General features: G+C 34.6%; 1 protein-coding gene across 1 annotated transcript; it reads left to right on the plus strand.

Moving 5' to 3' along the window:
* The first annotated feature begins 5,187 nt into the window (after window positions 1-5,187).
* LOC104233050 (probable dolichyl pyrophosphate Man9GlcNAc2 alpha-1,3-glucosyltransferase) lies at window positions 5,188-12,126 on the plus strand. Its single transcript, XM_009786358.2, has 6 exons — window positions 5,188-5,720; window positions 5,809-5,992; window positions 6,088-6,195; window positions 7,116-7,277; window positions 11,075-11,327; window positions 11,433-12,126. The coding sequence occupies exons 1-6, from the start codon at window positions 5,323-5,325 to the stop codon at window positions 11,870-11,872; spliced, it is 1,545 nt and encodes a 514-aa protein (XP_009784660.1). The 5' UTR covers window positions 5,188-5,322; the 3' UTR covers window positions 11,873-12,126.
* Window positions 12,127-12,830: the final 704 nt, after the last annotated feature.

A 12,830-nucleotide genomic window follows, 5' to 3' on the forward strand; every position in this document is an offset into this window, starting at 1 on the left:
ACAGTCTTTATTTTATAATACGTTATCAGCACGAGACTCTGCCATCTCGAGCAAATACTTTGAAAGTATCTGAGGTACGAACTTTCTTTTTCTATATAATGTCAAATCTTTCTAAACTTGAATTTGTAGCCCTGGATATATCGGACAAAAGCTACATGTCTTGGGTGCTTGATGCTGAAATTCATCTTGATGCAATGGGTCTGGCAGACACCATCAAGGATAAAAATCAGGCATCAAACCAAGACCGTACCAAAGCAATGATATTCCTACGCCATCACCTTGATGAAGGCCTGAAAATGGAATATCTCACTATTAAAGATCCAGTCATACTGTGGAATAATTTGAAAGATAGATATGACCACCTGAAGATGGTCGTTCTTCCACATGCACGATATGATTGGACTCATCTAAGGCTATAAAATTTTAAATCTACCAGTGAGTATAATTCCGCTATGTTCAGAATTATTTCCCAATTGAAATTATGTGGTGATAATATTACTGATCATGATATATTGGAGAAAACTTTCACCACTTTTAATGCCTCAAATATGCTCTTGCAGCAGCAATATCGAGAGATGGGATTTAAAAAGTATTCTGAACTTATCTCACATATTCTTATAGCCGAGCAACATAATGGGTTATTAATGAAAAACCATAAAAGCCGACCTACTGGTTCTTGTCCATTCCCCGAAGTGAATGAGACGAACTTCCACCAAGCTAGATGTGGAAGAGGTCGTGGCCCTAGTCATAGTCATGGCTGTGGTCGGGGAAGAAACTCTAATCATGGTAATAATAATGCACCAAAGAACCCTCCTCACCACCAGCAGTGGAAAAAGAATGAACAAAAGCATGAAGCGGTGCAAGCACCAAATGCAGAAAATGCATGCTATAGATGTGGAGGGAAAAAGCACTAGTCACGTACCTATCGTACACCAAAGCACCTGGTTGAACTTTATCAAGCCTCCCTGAAGAAGACAGAGAAAAATGCTGAAGCAAATTTTATTTCTGAAGATAATTTAGACTTCATGCATTTGGATGTAGCTCATTACTTTGCACTCCCAGAAGGAGAAACAAGTCATGTAATCAGTGGTAAATCTGTAGAAATGTAAATATTTTAATTTTTGTTGTTTGTAATAGATAGTATGGTTATGTAATTGTTGTACATAAATAAAAAGTATGCTTTGATAATAATGTTTACTATAATATATCTTATTCATGTCATTTTGAAGAATACAGATAACATTATTAGATCAACTTAAACTCTAGCAGAGTTTGCAAGAAATATACAACCACCAGAATTGGTTATATTTCGTAAATCTCATTATAATTATATTTTGTTAACCACCAAAAGTGGTATATGCCTATGATCACTAGAAGTGATAATTTAGGCTTTCTATGGTTACAATTGAAGATAAGCTACGTAAATATTCTCTATATTAAATGCACGCCTCGATTTGCTGCTGAAGTAGTAAATATTTTAAAAGAGGTTGAATCATCACAATTTGATGTGATTAATGCGCATTCAAATAATTATATTCGATTTCCTGAAGGATGAGAACTTTTGATAATATTAATCCATTTCCTGAAGTGAATATGACAATATTAATAAATTTGATAAATATGAACGCGCTCCTGATGTGAATATATTACAATTCACCTCCAGAAGAGGTAATATAATTGAGAGAATATATATTTCGTATTTTAAATTTGCTCCTGAAGAAGTAACACAATTAAAATTGCCTCCTGAAGTAGAAAAATATTATGAAGAGGAGTTTTCTTGTGCTTAAACAATTGTTTTATATTGTTTATTTGATTGTGATTTTCTCTCATGATACCAGAAGTGTTTGAGCAATATTTGATAGTACAAAATGTATCAACAACTCCTGAAGAGCTAACTGTTTCCTAGAAGACACATGACACCAGTAGCGTCCGATAAATATTAGATTGTGGATAATAAATGAAGGCTCTTGAAGAGTTTATATAAAAATATGTCATTCATATGATATGATTATGGTCAAAACATATGTTGTAGTAAACCTGAAGTTTACTAATACAAGTGGCTATCATATTGATACTACAAATGATTGAAAAGTTAAAAGTCTTTATGTTTCTACAATCATAGGGGTAAAATAATATATATGTGAAAAGTTACCCGCTTGATTCTTCAATTTGTACTATATCATGTATCATAGTGAATCAGAAGTTTGCTAATGCAAAAGTTTTGTCATAGTAGACTAGAAGTTTACTAAGAGATAACACATGTCATGATAAACTTGAAGTTTTCATTTGCCATTTTTAAATGAGCTATTTGATAATTCTGATAAGCATATACTGAAGAACCAAAAGATTCTTCAAGAATTCTCTTTTGCTTCTTGTTCTCATAATATTATACCGGCTAAAGTTGGGACTAAGACCCCTAAATTTTGGAATATATAAAAGGTGAATATGTGTCCATTCACCTATCATGTGAACCACTTATAGATGCATATATAAGATGGTTACATGTATATTTATTGTCAACCTGCAGTTTAGCATTTGAGATTGCTTTTCTCAATTAAGAGTATAACTTTCAGATTATGAAATCAAGATAGTTCATCTTGATAATGCTGGTTTATATCCAAGCTCGTTTAGCATTGAATACCTCCTATTAATGGCTAAACTATTGCTTATGAGAACAAAGCTTCATATGTTGGTCTAAGATTTTCTAATTTTCATATAGCAACACTTGTATGCATCAAACCAACAATATATGATAAGTCATCCCTTCATAATTGGTTTAGGATCATAAACCAAATATTTTTACTATCTTTTGTTGCGTGGTATATGATTAATTTCTCTACCATAATACACAAAGATATATTTCCCAAAGATGATTGGGGATATATGTTAGTTTTTCTAACATTTGGGGGATGGAATAAACAACTGAAAAATATGCTATATGAATCGAATTATCATTAATATGATCCTCACTTAGAAGATAATTCAAGTCGAATGCCAGAAGCATTTGCTGATCCAAAATTAAATATCATATTTCAGCTGCAAATGCTCCTATTAAAATTAAAGTTCTTGAAGGATAAATTTTACTACACGCATGAAGCGTAGTAAATCGATCTGTTCCAAACGTAACAATCCTTGAAAAATGATAGGAGCAAATGATTAAAATGATCATAATGAGGAGGAAATGAGCTCTAGAAGAGCCCACGACATAACATTTCATGAAATTTCAGAAGAAGTTCAGGTACCTGAAAATAAAGAAAGTTATGAGATCTCAACAAGTTATGCTGCTCAGGAACCGATACAAAATGATCGACGACGATATATTTGATACAATATAGTGCACAATATTCTAAAAGATTGTGAGGATCAGACCTGTAGTCTAGGCACTTGGAGATGCCATGCCATTTAAATGCAAGGAATAACCTATATGACTCATTTGATTAAGTCTATATGGAGATCCCTGAAGGATTTAAAATGCTTGAAGCATATAATTCAAAGTCTCGAAAAATGTACTCGATCAAATTACAAAGATCTTTGTACTATTTAAAGAAATCTGGCGCATGTGGTATAATCGCCTCAGTGAAAATTTGCTGAAAGAAGGTTAGATAAATGATATTATTTGTACATATATTTTTATAAAGAAAATGTCATCAAAATTTGTTATACTTATTATTTATGTTGATGACATAAATTTTATTGGAACTCCAGAAGAGCTCCAAAAGGGTTTTAAAAATGCTTTTACATGGATAAAGTGTACCCATTAAGTACACCAATGGATATTCAATCACTTGAAGTGAATAAGGATCCGTTCCAACCTCTAGAAGAGAATGAGGAACTCCTTGGTCCTGAAATAATCTATCTAGGTGTAGATGGTGCACTTATTTATCTTGCTAATGCTAACAAAAGTAGTGCAGATCGTATTGGTTATGCAGATGCATGTTATTTATCCGATCCCCATAAAGCTCGATCTCAAACCAGCAAGCAGGGAGTGCATATGATTGAGATCAGTGATTCATTCGAGAAATATGTGGGTTGAAATGTGATAAAAGACCCACAATATTATACGGAGACAATATTGCATGCATAGCCCAATTAAAGGGAGGATTTATAAAAGGAGATCGAACGAAGAACATTCCACCAAAATTATTCTACACACATGATCTTCAGGAAAATTATGACATTGATATGCATCAAATTAGTTCAAGTGACAATCCAGGAGATTGTCTTTACCAACTTCAACTTTTGAGAATATGATATACAAGATTGGAATGCGGAGACTCAAATATTTGAGATAAGGTTTTCTTCAGGGGAGTAAAATGCGCGCTGTACTCTTTTTCCCTTACTAAGATTGTTTCCACAGGATTTTCCTTATAAGATTTTTAATGAGGCAGCCAGCAGTGCGAATCTAAATATGTGTACTCTTTTTCCTTCATTGAATTTTTTCCCACGGGGTTTTTTCTAGTAAAATTTTAATGAGGCACATTATCTTTTAATGAACATCCAAGGGGGAGTGTTATGAATATATTATATTATGGATGTTCATTTAGTACCCCGTTGTAAATAAGCTTCCTGAAGAAGCTTATCCATATGAGACTTCACCGTAAATATCTTTATCTATTTAGTACTTTATTGGAAATAAGCCTCCTAAAGAAGCTTATCACTTCAGTACCCGGTTATGGATAAACATTACTCCCGATAGAAGATTATTCATACCGGGTATAATAAGTTTATCCTTTTGATACTCCGTTATGAATAAATATTACCCCTGATAGAAGATTATCCATACCAGGTACAATGAGCTTATCCTTTGAGTACTCCGTTATGGATAAACATTATCCTCAGTAGAAGATTATCTATACCGGGTACAATAAGCTTATCCTTTCAGTATTTCGTTATGGATAAATATTACCTCCAGTAGAAGATTATCTATACCTGGTATAATGAGCTTATCCTTTTAGTACTCGTTATAGATAAATATTGCTCAGTAAAAAATTATTTATATCTGGTATAGTAATAACTTACACATCAGCTTCCTTTCTTCTATAAATAGAAGAGATTTCAGTTCATTAGATTCATCAGTTTGAATTCGAATAATATATCAGTTTCTGTATACTTGTTTTTACTTTACGGTCTTTATTGTTTATATAAAAGTCCGTTAAACATGGAGTACTTGTAGTTTATTTACACGAAAGGAGCAGCCCGAATTCCTTTTCGGGTTGATTGAATTTCCCCCCCTCCGCCAACCGATTGCGCTCTTCGTCTCCGCCCAAATTGAGTTTTAAGTTCCTAATTGTTTTTTCTCCGGTGGAAATCTCTCAGAGTAAAATGGAGAAGAAGAAAAAAGCAGCGAATCCAACAAGTGACGATTCCGAATCGAACCTCTGGTCTTTTCTGACTCCAAGGGGCACTACAGCTTCCTTCGTTTGCATCACTCTCTTTGCAATTTTAGTCCGAGTAGCAGTATCAATCCACCCTTATTCAGGCGCTGGAACTCCTCCCAAATACGGAGATTACGAAGCTCAGCGTCATTGGATGGAGATCACACTCAATCTCCCTGTTAAAGAATGGTACCGAAATAGTACTGTCAATGATCTGAAATATTGGGGTCTTGATTACCCTCCTCTTACAGCGTATCAAAGCTACATTCATGGTCTTTTCCTTAGATTTTTTGATCCACAGTCAGTTGCACTCTTCACTTCCCGCGGCTACGAATCTTATATTGGGTATGACTTAACTTCAAAGTTCTGATTTTTTTCGGAGTATCTACTGGGAGATGAGATAATAAAAGAATTTGATGCGTTTTTTATGCAGAAAATTGTTGATGCGGTGGACAGTGTTATTATCCGACGTCCTAATATTTTTTCCCGCTGTTATTTATTTTGTTACTGTTTATTACTCTGCTACTCATGACGGGCCGAAAAGTGGTAATATGTGGCACTTTGCCATGATTTTATTGAATCCATGTCTCATATTGATTGATCATGGTCATTTTCAGGTACTTGAATCCATGTCTCTCGTGGTCTGTGATTTGCCACTTGGATTTTGAAGTTTTTGTTCATTTGATTTTCGATTTCAATTTCTTTGATGCAGTATAATTGTATTAGCTTGGGGTTTACTGTTGCTGCTGTTTCTGCAATCCTATCTGATAGAGACATTTTTGGTTCTATCTTGTTCACCCTTTCTCTTAACCATAAACAGGTACTATTCCTGTCTGTGCATATTTACCTCAAAGCAAATCTGAATATGTGCTTTGTGCATATCTTTTCTTGTATAGTTGGATATGGAAATACCAAATTGTGGGCGTTCACGTTTACTTTTCATTTCCCGCTGGAAAAGCTAAGACGTACAATTATATTAATGTCAAAAACCTAGTATCTCTTTGTACTCTGTGATGTTGAGGTGCTGGCCGTGCTTGATTTCTGAGTGGTGACTGAACGGCTATGCTCATTTGTATTTGGTAGTATCCCATGTCTTAGGAAAAAATGGATTTTGGACGTAACTCAATTCCAAAAGGTAGCTTATGAGATGAGGATTATCCAATACTATGTAACTAGAACACATTCACACCCTCAATCAATGTGGGACTCTAACAATATGAAGCCAATTTTAGAGATGAAAAGGATAGAGGTGCTAAGAGAGGGAGTAGGGCCATTCTCGAGAGATGAACAGACAAAATTTCTAAAGAGAGGAAGTAGAGTCATTTTCCAGAGATGAAAAGGACAGAATTGCTTAAGAGAGGAAGTAGGGTAATTTATGAGTTTGATGGATTTGACTACATGTTGATGTCCTTAAGCTGACCGGTTGACACGTCAAAATCTTCATACTTAGTAGATCTCCTTGTACGAATTTGAATGGTATGGTAATGACAAAAGTATGGTTTGAATGGTATGGTAATAATTACCTGGAATCATATTTAGCTACGTGCTTTTTTAGTTTGATGCTGAAGTTATGATATCTTGCTTGAGTAACTTGATGTGATTTTAAACTTATGCCAAAGGTTTGTTATCATGGTTGAATATCTACTAGAATTATTGGGAGTTACTCTTTAAAGTTATCGCTGTGTAGCTCTTAGCTCTGATGTATTATCAAATATTACTTAAAGATCTTGATTTATGCAGATGAGTGCCTATTTTGCACCTGCATTTTTTGGCTATCTCTTTGGTAAATGCTTAAGGCGGCAGAATCCTTTTCTTGAGGTCTTGAAATTGGGCTTGGCGGTGTTAGGAACGTTCATTGTTCTTTGGTGGCCATATCTTTATTCTTTGGAAGCACCTTTGGAGGTAAAAGGATGGTGCTTTAAATTACAAGTACATTGAATCATGATTTACGTGCTTTGGGTTATTGGTACCATTGGTTTGAAAGATGACGTCCAATATCCTAAAATCTCCCCAGCTACTAGTTAGAGGAGTTACCATTGTTATATCTGTTTTTTCAAAATAAGGACTCGTGCTAAGGCTTGCCTTAGTGAAGGACGAGCTGAAATTGCTTGAGGTAAATCAAAAGCCTAAGCAAGTCAGATACCTTTTGGCCTCAATTTTGTTAAAAATATAACAAAAATAGATGATATACTTATTTTGAAGTCTTTCTGAGAAGTAAATGAAATAGGAAAGAATTGAGTGAAGACATGAATTCTTATGTCTTACGATATCTTTTTATAGGCACATTGTACAACGTGTATACTGTATAGCTATATTTATGACGTCGGAGATTAACACTATATGACGTTATGTATGACTATTTTACACTTAACTAGCTAACAATCTTATATAAACATTTGCTGTAAGTTTAACTTTTGGTGAAAAAATGGGAGTGCAAAAAAAATCGCAATGCCAATACTAGTGCCTAGGTTTATGTGAAAATGGAGCTTTTCTTTCTAAGTATGATAATTTTTTCACCATTTAATTGATTTCTATGAGAAAAGAACAATGTCATATAAAAAATTATTTAATTTAGCAAAGATTCTTTTTACCCTAGGACTTTGGTCTAGTAGTAAGAGCGCAACACGTGATGTGTGGATTAGGTGCATCTAACAGGTTCGAACCCTGCTACAGACAAAAGCTTGGTATGTTAATGGAGAAGGGAGGAAGGGCGGACCTATTATCCACCGAGTTTCGAACCGTACAACATGGGCACAAGGGAATTTCTCGCTTATCAATAGAAAAATATAACAAAGATTCTTTAGCAATGATGAGCATTATCTCATTTCTAACCTTTTTTAGTATTTTTTTTATTGAAATAGTATCTCAGTGTACTAACGTATACAATTTCAAAACTCTAGGCTGTCACGCGTCTTTCCTTAGGGTTTATATCCCTGCCAGATAGAGGTAAAATGTCATACCTTTGCTTTTAAAACAATGATTCTACCATATTGTCTTGAATCTGCTTATTGCATCTGGAAAACTTGCGTGTACACTAAAACATTTCGGGATTATCGATATTGATTACACTAGAAATTCATAACAACATACTGAAGATGCTTTAGCAGTTTTTTACTGCGTTAGATATCTTTTTCAGTTTTATAAAAAAAAGCGTTGTTAGTGCCTCATGATGGCGTTAGAGTGGCAACCGAAGATGTTACCATAATACCCAGAAGGGTTTGGATGGGAATGACTTATGCAGAGACAGGGTAATTTCACGCCCACGGTGGAATTTGCATATAAATAAGAATTGATTTCTAGTCATATCTAATAAATGTATAAGGAAGACTGAGTTAGCGTTGAAAGGTAAGTATACTTGAAAACGTGTGTTCTCGTTTACTTTTTCTATAGGAGAATGGGAATTACTATAGTGGGCTTTCTTAAATTAGATATATGAGTAACAACCTTTTAGAGGTAAAGTACAGGAGGAAAATTCCAAAAAGAGGTTTGAGTGAATGAGAACACTAGTAAGATGATCATGTACAGGGTCTGCTTACCTGAGGTTTTACTTGTCTATGTGATGAGAAATTCTGCGGATTGTTTCATCTTTCTTGCCTTTTGATTTCTCATGAAAGTTCACCTAGTTGGTGAGTTTCTCTGTCTGAGTGTATTTTTTAGATGTTCGTGAGGAGGATTTGGTGGATAACACATGATAGCAGTAAAGAACTAAAAGTTAAATTGAGACATAACTGTAGTGATTACTAAGAGCAAGCTCTGTCTCTCTTGTAACTTGGTAGATACCCCATTCGACATCCTCTCGAGCCACTTAGTTCATGTCAAATCAAGTGCGCAGAAGTCACAACAGTCAGGTTAATGTACCATTGAAGTCGTTTACCAATTTATATTTTTCTTGAAAGTGGTGGTGTTTGGTTAGCGTGCGTGCACCTTGACTATTCCACTGAGTCTACTACCTCCCACCAACACTAGTATCGAGTAACTTTCCCCACCAAGGGTTGTGAAAATTGAAAAAAAAATTACCTGGCCTTTTTGCCTATGTTGGGAGTTGAACTCTGGTCTCCTATGATTTTCATCCTACTTCATTGATTGCTAGGTTGCATCCCTGGGTTACCCAATTTATACAAGACAGAATTACACTCTATGTCAGTCGGCCCAATTTCAGAACAAAAAATAGCCCATATTTTGGAACTTTACCCGACATAGCCCATTTTGCAAATAATGCATAGCCCATTTTCATTGGTTAACCTAGCCTCCTTTATCCTTCTTTTGTCTTTCTTCAACTTTTCACCAAAACCTATATCCAAATGCTTCTTCCTCTTTTAGAAGCAGCAGTCATTCTTTCATTCAACCTAACAGGAAGGCCTTTTCCATTACTGTAATAAACATCTCCTCAAGGAGACTAAATTGCTATTTCTATACTGTAATAACAACAGTCCTCTTTTTTTTTGTGCAATGTGAATTTTTTTAAGACAAAATGCGTTTATCCTCCATTAATAATTTTTTATTCTTCTCAAATTGCTGGAAAGAGGTTGAAGAGTTGCAGACATCCTCCATTTTTTTCCTTCAATTTTCAAGGTAAATAGGTCGACGATGAAGTCAGTAAAGTCACCGAAGAATGAAAAAGAGGTCTTGTGTTGTATTCAGACATTTTTCAAGTTCTTCAGATGATGTTCCAGTTTTATCTTCTTTTATAAAACAATTCCATCTCCATCTTCTCTCCTCTTTAATTTTCAGATCTAACTTCCTCTGAAAAACTCTCTTTTGATATTTTGATACTGAAATAGAGGTGTAATATTGAATATTAGATGTGTTCTGGTATAAATATTGTATAACCACTATTTATACACACTTATACATTATTGTATAATTGTGTATAAATGTGTATAAATATATATAATTATATATAAATGTGTATATATGTTCATAACATCACTTATCTTCTTCTTCTCTTTCTCTTATTCTTTTGATATACATTATTATACATTCCATATACAAGTTTATACATAGTTATACATCATTATACATGTACCGCATATGTATAATCAAATTAATTTTTTTTCATGTTTTCTTCCTTTTTTTGGAATAATTCATGTATAAATCTACTTTTCTTGTTGATTCTTAGCCAAATCACGAACTTGCAGCAATTGTTTCTAAATTTTACAATATAAGTAGAATCAACGAAAAATTGGGGGACAACTTGCAGCAGTAAAGACAAATTGGGGGAGAAATTATACGACAGAAGAATTAGAAAATCTCGTGACTTCATCTAAATAAGATAATTATCCTGATTAAACTCCGTTGCCGAATAAAAAATCTAAAAAATACTCTTTTTACAAATATTAGCTGACTATTTTTGGGCTACAGATTTGTAAATTTATAACTGGGCTATTATGTTGCAAGTCAGATGTGTGAGTTGTATTTATGTAAAATTATCCCTTTATACAATGACCATTAAATAATTAAATTTCAGGAATTTTGAGCTATACTTTTAGTTTAAAGAAGTTGTTTGGGAGATTGTTAACAGTGCTAATACACCCTCGTAGCATAATGGCACGAAAGTTGTAACCTGATTATATTTATGTCTTCTTTCTTGATTAGAAATTGCCGACTTGATTGAGGATTGAGTCCTTGTCCATCTTGTTTGGCAAAGATCATCACGATCTGCGGAATTATTAATCAGTTTCTTTTGATGCTTGATGCAGGTTCTTTCCCGCCTAGCTCCTTTTGAGAGGGGCATATACGAGGATTATGTGGCTAACTTCTGGTGTACCACTTCAGTCATTGTGAAGTGGAAGAGATTGTTCAGTACCCAAGCACTAAGGATTCTTAGTCTTGTTTCAACTGTTTCCACGTGCCTACCCTCAATGATGCTGTTAATATTGGCGCCAAGCAGAAGAAACTTTCTGTTTGGACTGCTCAGCAGTGCTTTATCATTCTACTTCTTCTCATTTCAAGGTACAAAAAATTAGTTTGTTTCCCATATCTGTTAGTGTTTCTACTTATATGTGATTGGCTTCTCTCAGTATAACACTAATTGATGCTTTTTTGGTTGATATACAGTTCATGAGAAATCTATTCTGCTGCCTCTTCTTCCAGCAAGCTTCTTGGCGATAGATGAGCCTCTTATTTTTCGCTGGCTAACATATTTTGCCTTGCTCTCTCTGTTCCCTCTTCTAAGGCGTGATGAACTGATTCTTCCATATATTGCTTTATATGGTCTCTTTGTCCTCCTGTACAACGCACCTGTTCAAAGAAAAGACATAAGGGAGACCCGCTCTCATTTTACAACTTTAAAATATTTTCTCATCACCAGCTCTCTTCTTCTGCATATTGTTTACTTGATGGTAACTCCACCAAGAAGGTATCCTTACCTCTTTGAGGCAGTGATGATGCTACTCTGTTTCTCTCAGTTCTTTTTTATTTTTATGTACGCAAACATGAAACAATGGGAGTTTCTGAAGCTTTCTAGTCAAATAGTTAGAGAAAAGAAAAATCTATAGTACTTCGGTGATTTTCTTGGAGTACATTTTTGGAAGGGCCATATAGTTGTTTCCACAGAGAATCTTTAAATGGAAGATTTTAGTTTCACTTCCAAATAGGAAAGATGCTTATAGTTTCAAGTCTGCGTAACACTTGTGATTTACCTTGTACGGCTGAGCATAGCAGAACTAGTAGGAGGCCACTCTCTCCTATTTTAGCCCATTTCATGTGGATTTTGATTGGCCTTATCTCAATTTTCATTATTTTCGAGTTACCTTTATTTCTGTGACCCCGATCCCTGCTCTCTCTGATTGCACCACCTTTGTTTGGGTATTGTTTGTTATCTGCGTATCATAAGAGGGACAGATCCAGTAAGTGGTTCTCGTGTCTGACGTGGTTAACTATGTTTTATACATTGTTTTCTTATGTCTAAAATGAAATGTTTAGTGACAAACGTTTTACCTTCAAAGAGATCCGAATACTTGGTGATAGAAAGAAATGAGTACCCCTTAATTGAGCTAACCTTTCCCCAATGCATTGGTCATGCCTATGTATAAGCTGGTCTTTCCTTCAATATTTGTGGAAATAAAACATAAGAATGAATATAATAGGTAGAGGGATGGATATCAAGTTCGTAATTCTCCTTTATTTTATTTTTTGGCGGGCATAAGGTCTACTTGCTCTATCCAAAGTGTTTATCTGTAGGAAAAAAGTTGTGACTTTCATTTCTATGACCAATTGATATTGAGTATAGTTATTATTCATACATTCATTATTGGATTGTATACTTAGTTAGCGGTTAGCTAGCTTAGTTAGAAATTAGCTTGGTCAAATAGTCAACATGTATATATACTTGTACAGTTAATGAAATCAGTTGAAGGTTCTCATTTTTACAGAAAACACATGGATCTTTCTGCTCTCTCTATCCCTATCTCCTGTTCCTTTCTTCTCCTCCCTCAGAACCTTCCAGTAGACTCC

Source organism: Nicotiana sylvestris, chromosome 2 (assembly GCF_000393655.2).
Source record: "Nicotiana sylvestris chromosome 2, ASM39365v2, whole genome shotgun sequence".
In the NCBI taxonomy this organism is placed as follows: domain Eukaryota; kingdom Viridiplantae; phylum Streptophyta; class Magnoliopsida; order Solanales; family Solanaceae; genus Nicotiana; species Nicotiana sylvestris.

What these genes read in the sequence shown, in the direction of transcription:
- LOC104233050 (XM_009786358.2), top strand. Translation starts at nt 5,323, where the DNA reads ATGGAGAAGAAGAAAAAAGCAGCGAATCCAACAAGTGACGATTCCGAA. An exon ending in GGCTACGAATCTTATATTGG is followed by an intron (nt 5,721 to 5,808) that starts GTATGACTTAAC and finishes TTTTTTATGCAG; the next exon opens with AAAATTGTTGATGCGGTGGA. An exon ending in TTGATCATGGTCATTTTCAG is followed by an intron (nt 5,993 to 6,087) that starts GTACTTGAATCC and finishes TCTTTGATGCAG; the next exon opens with TATAATTGTATTAGCTTGGG.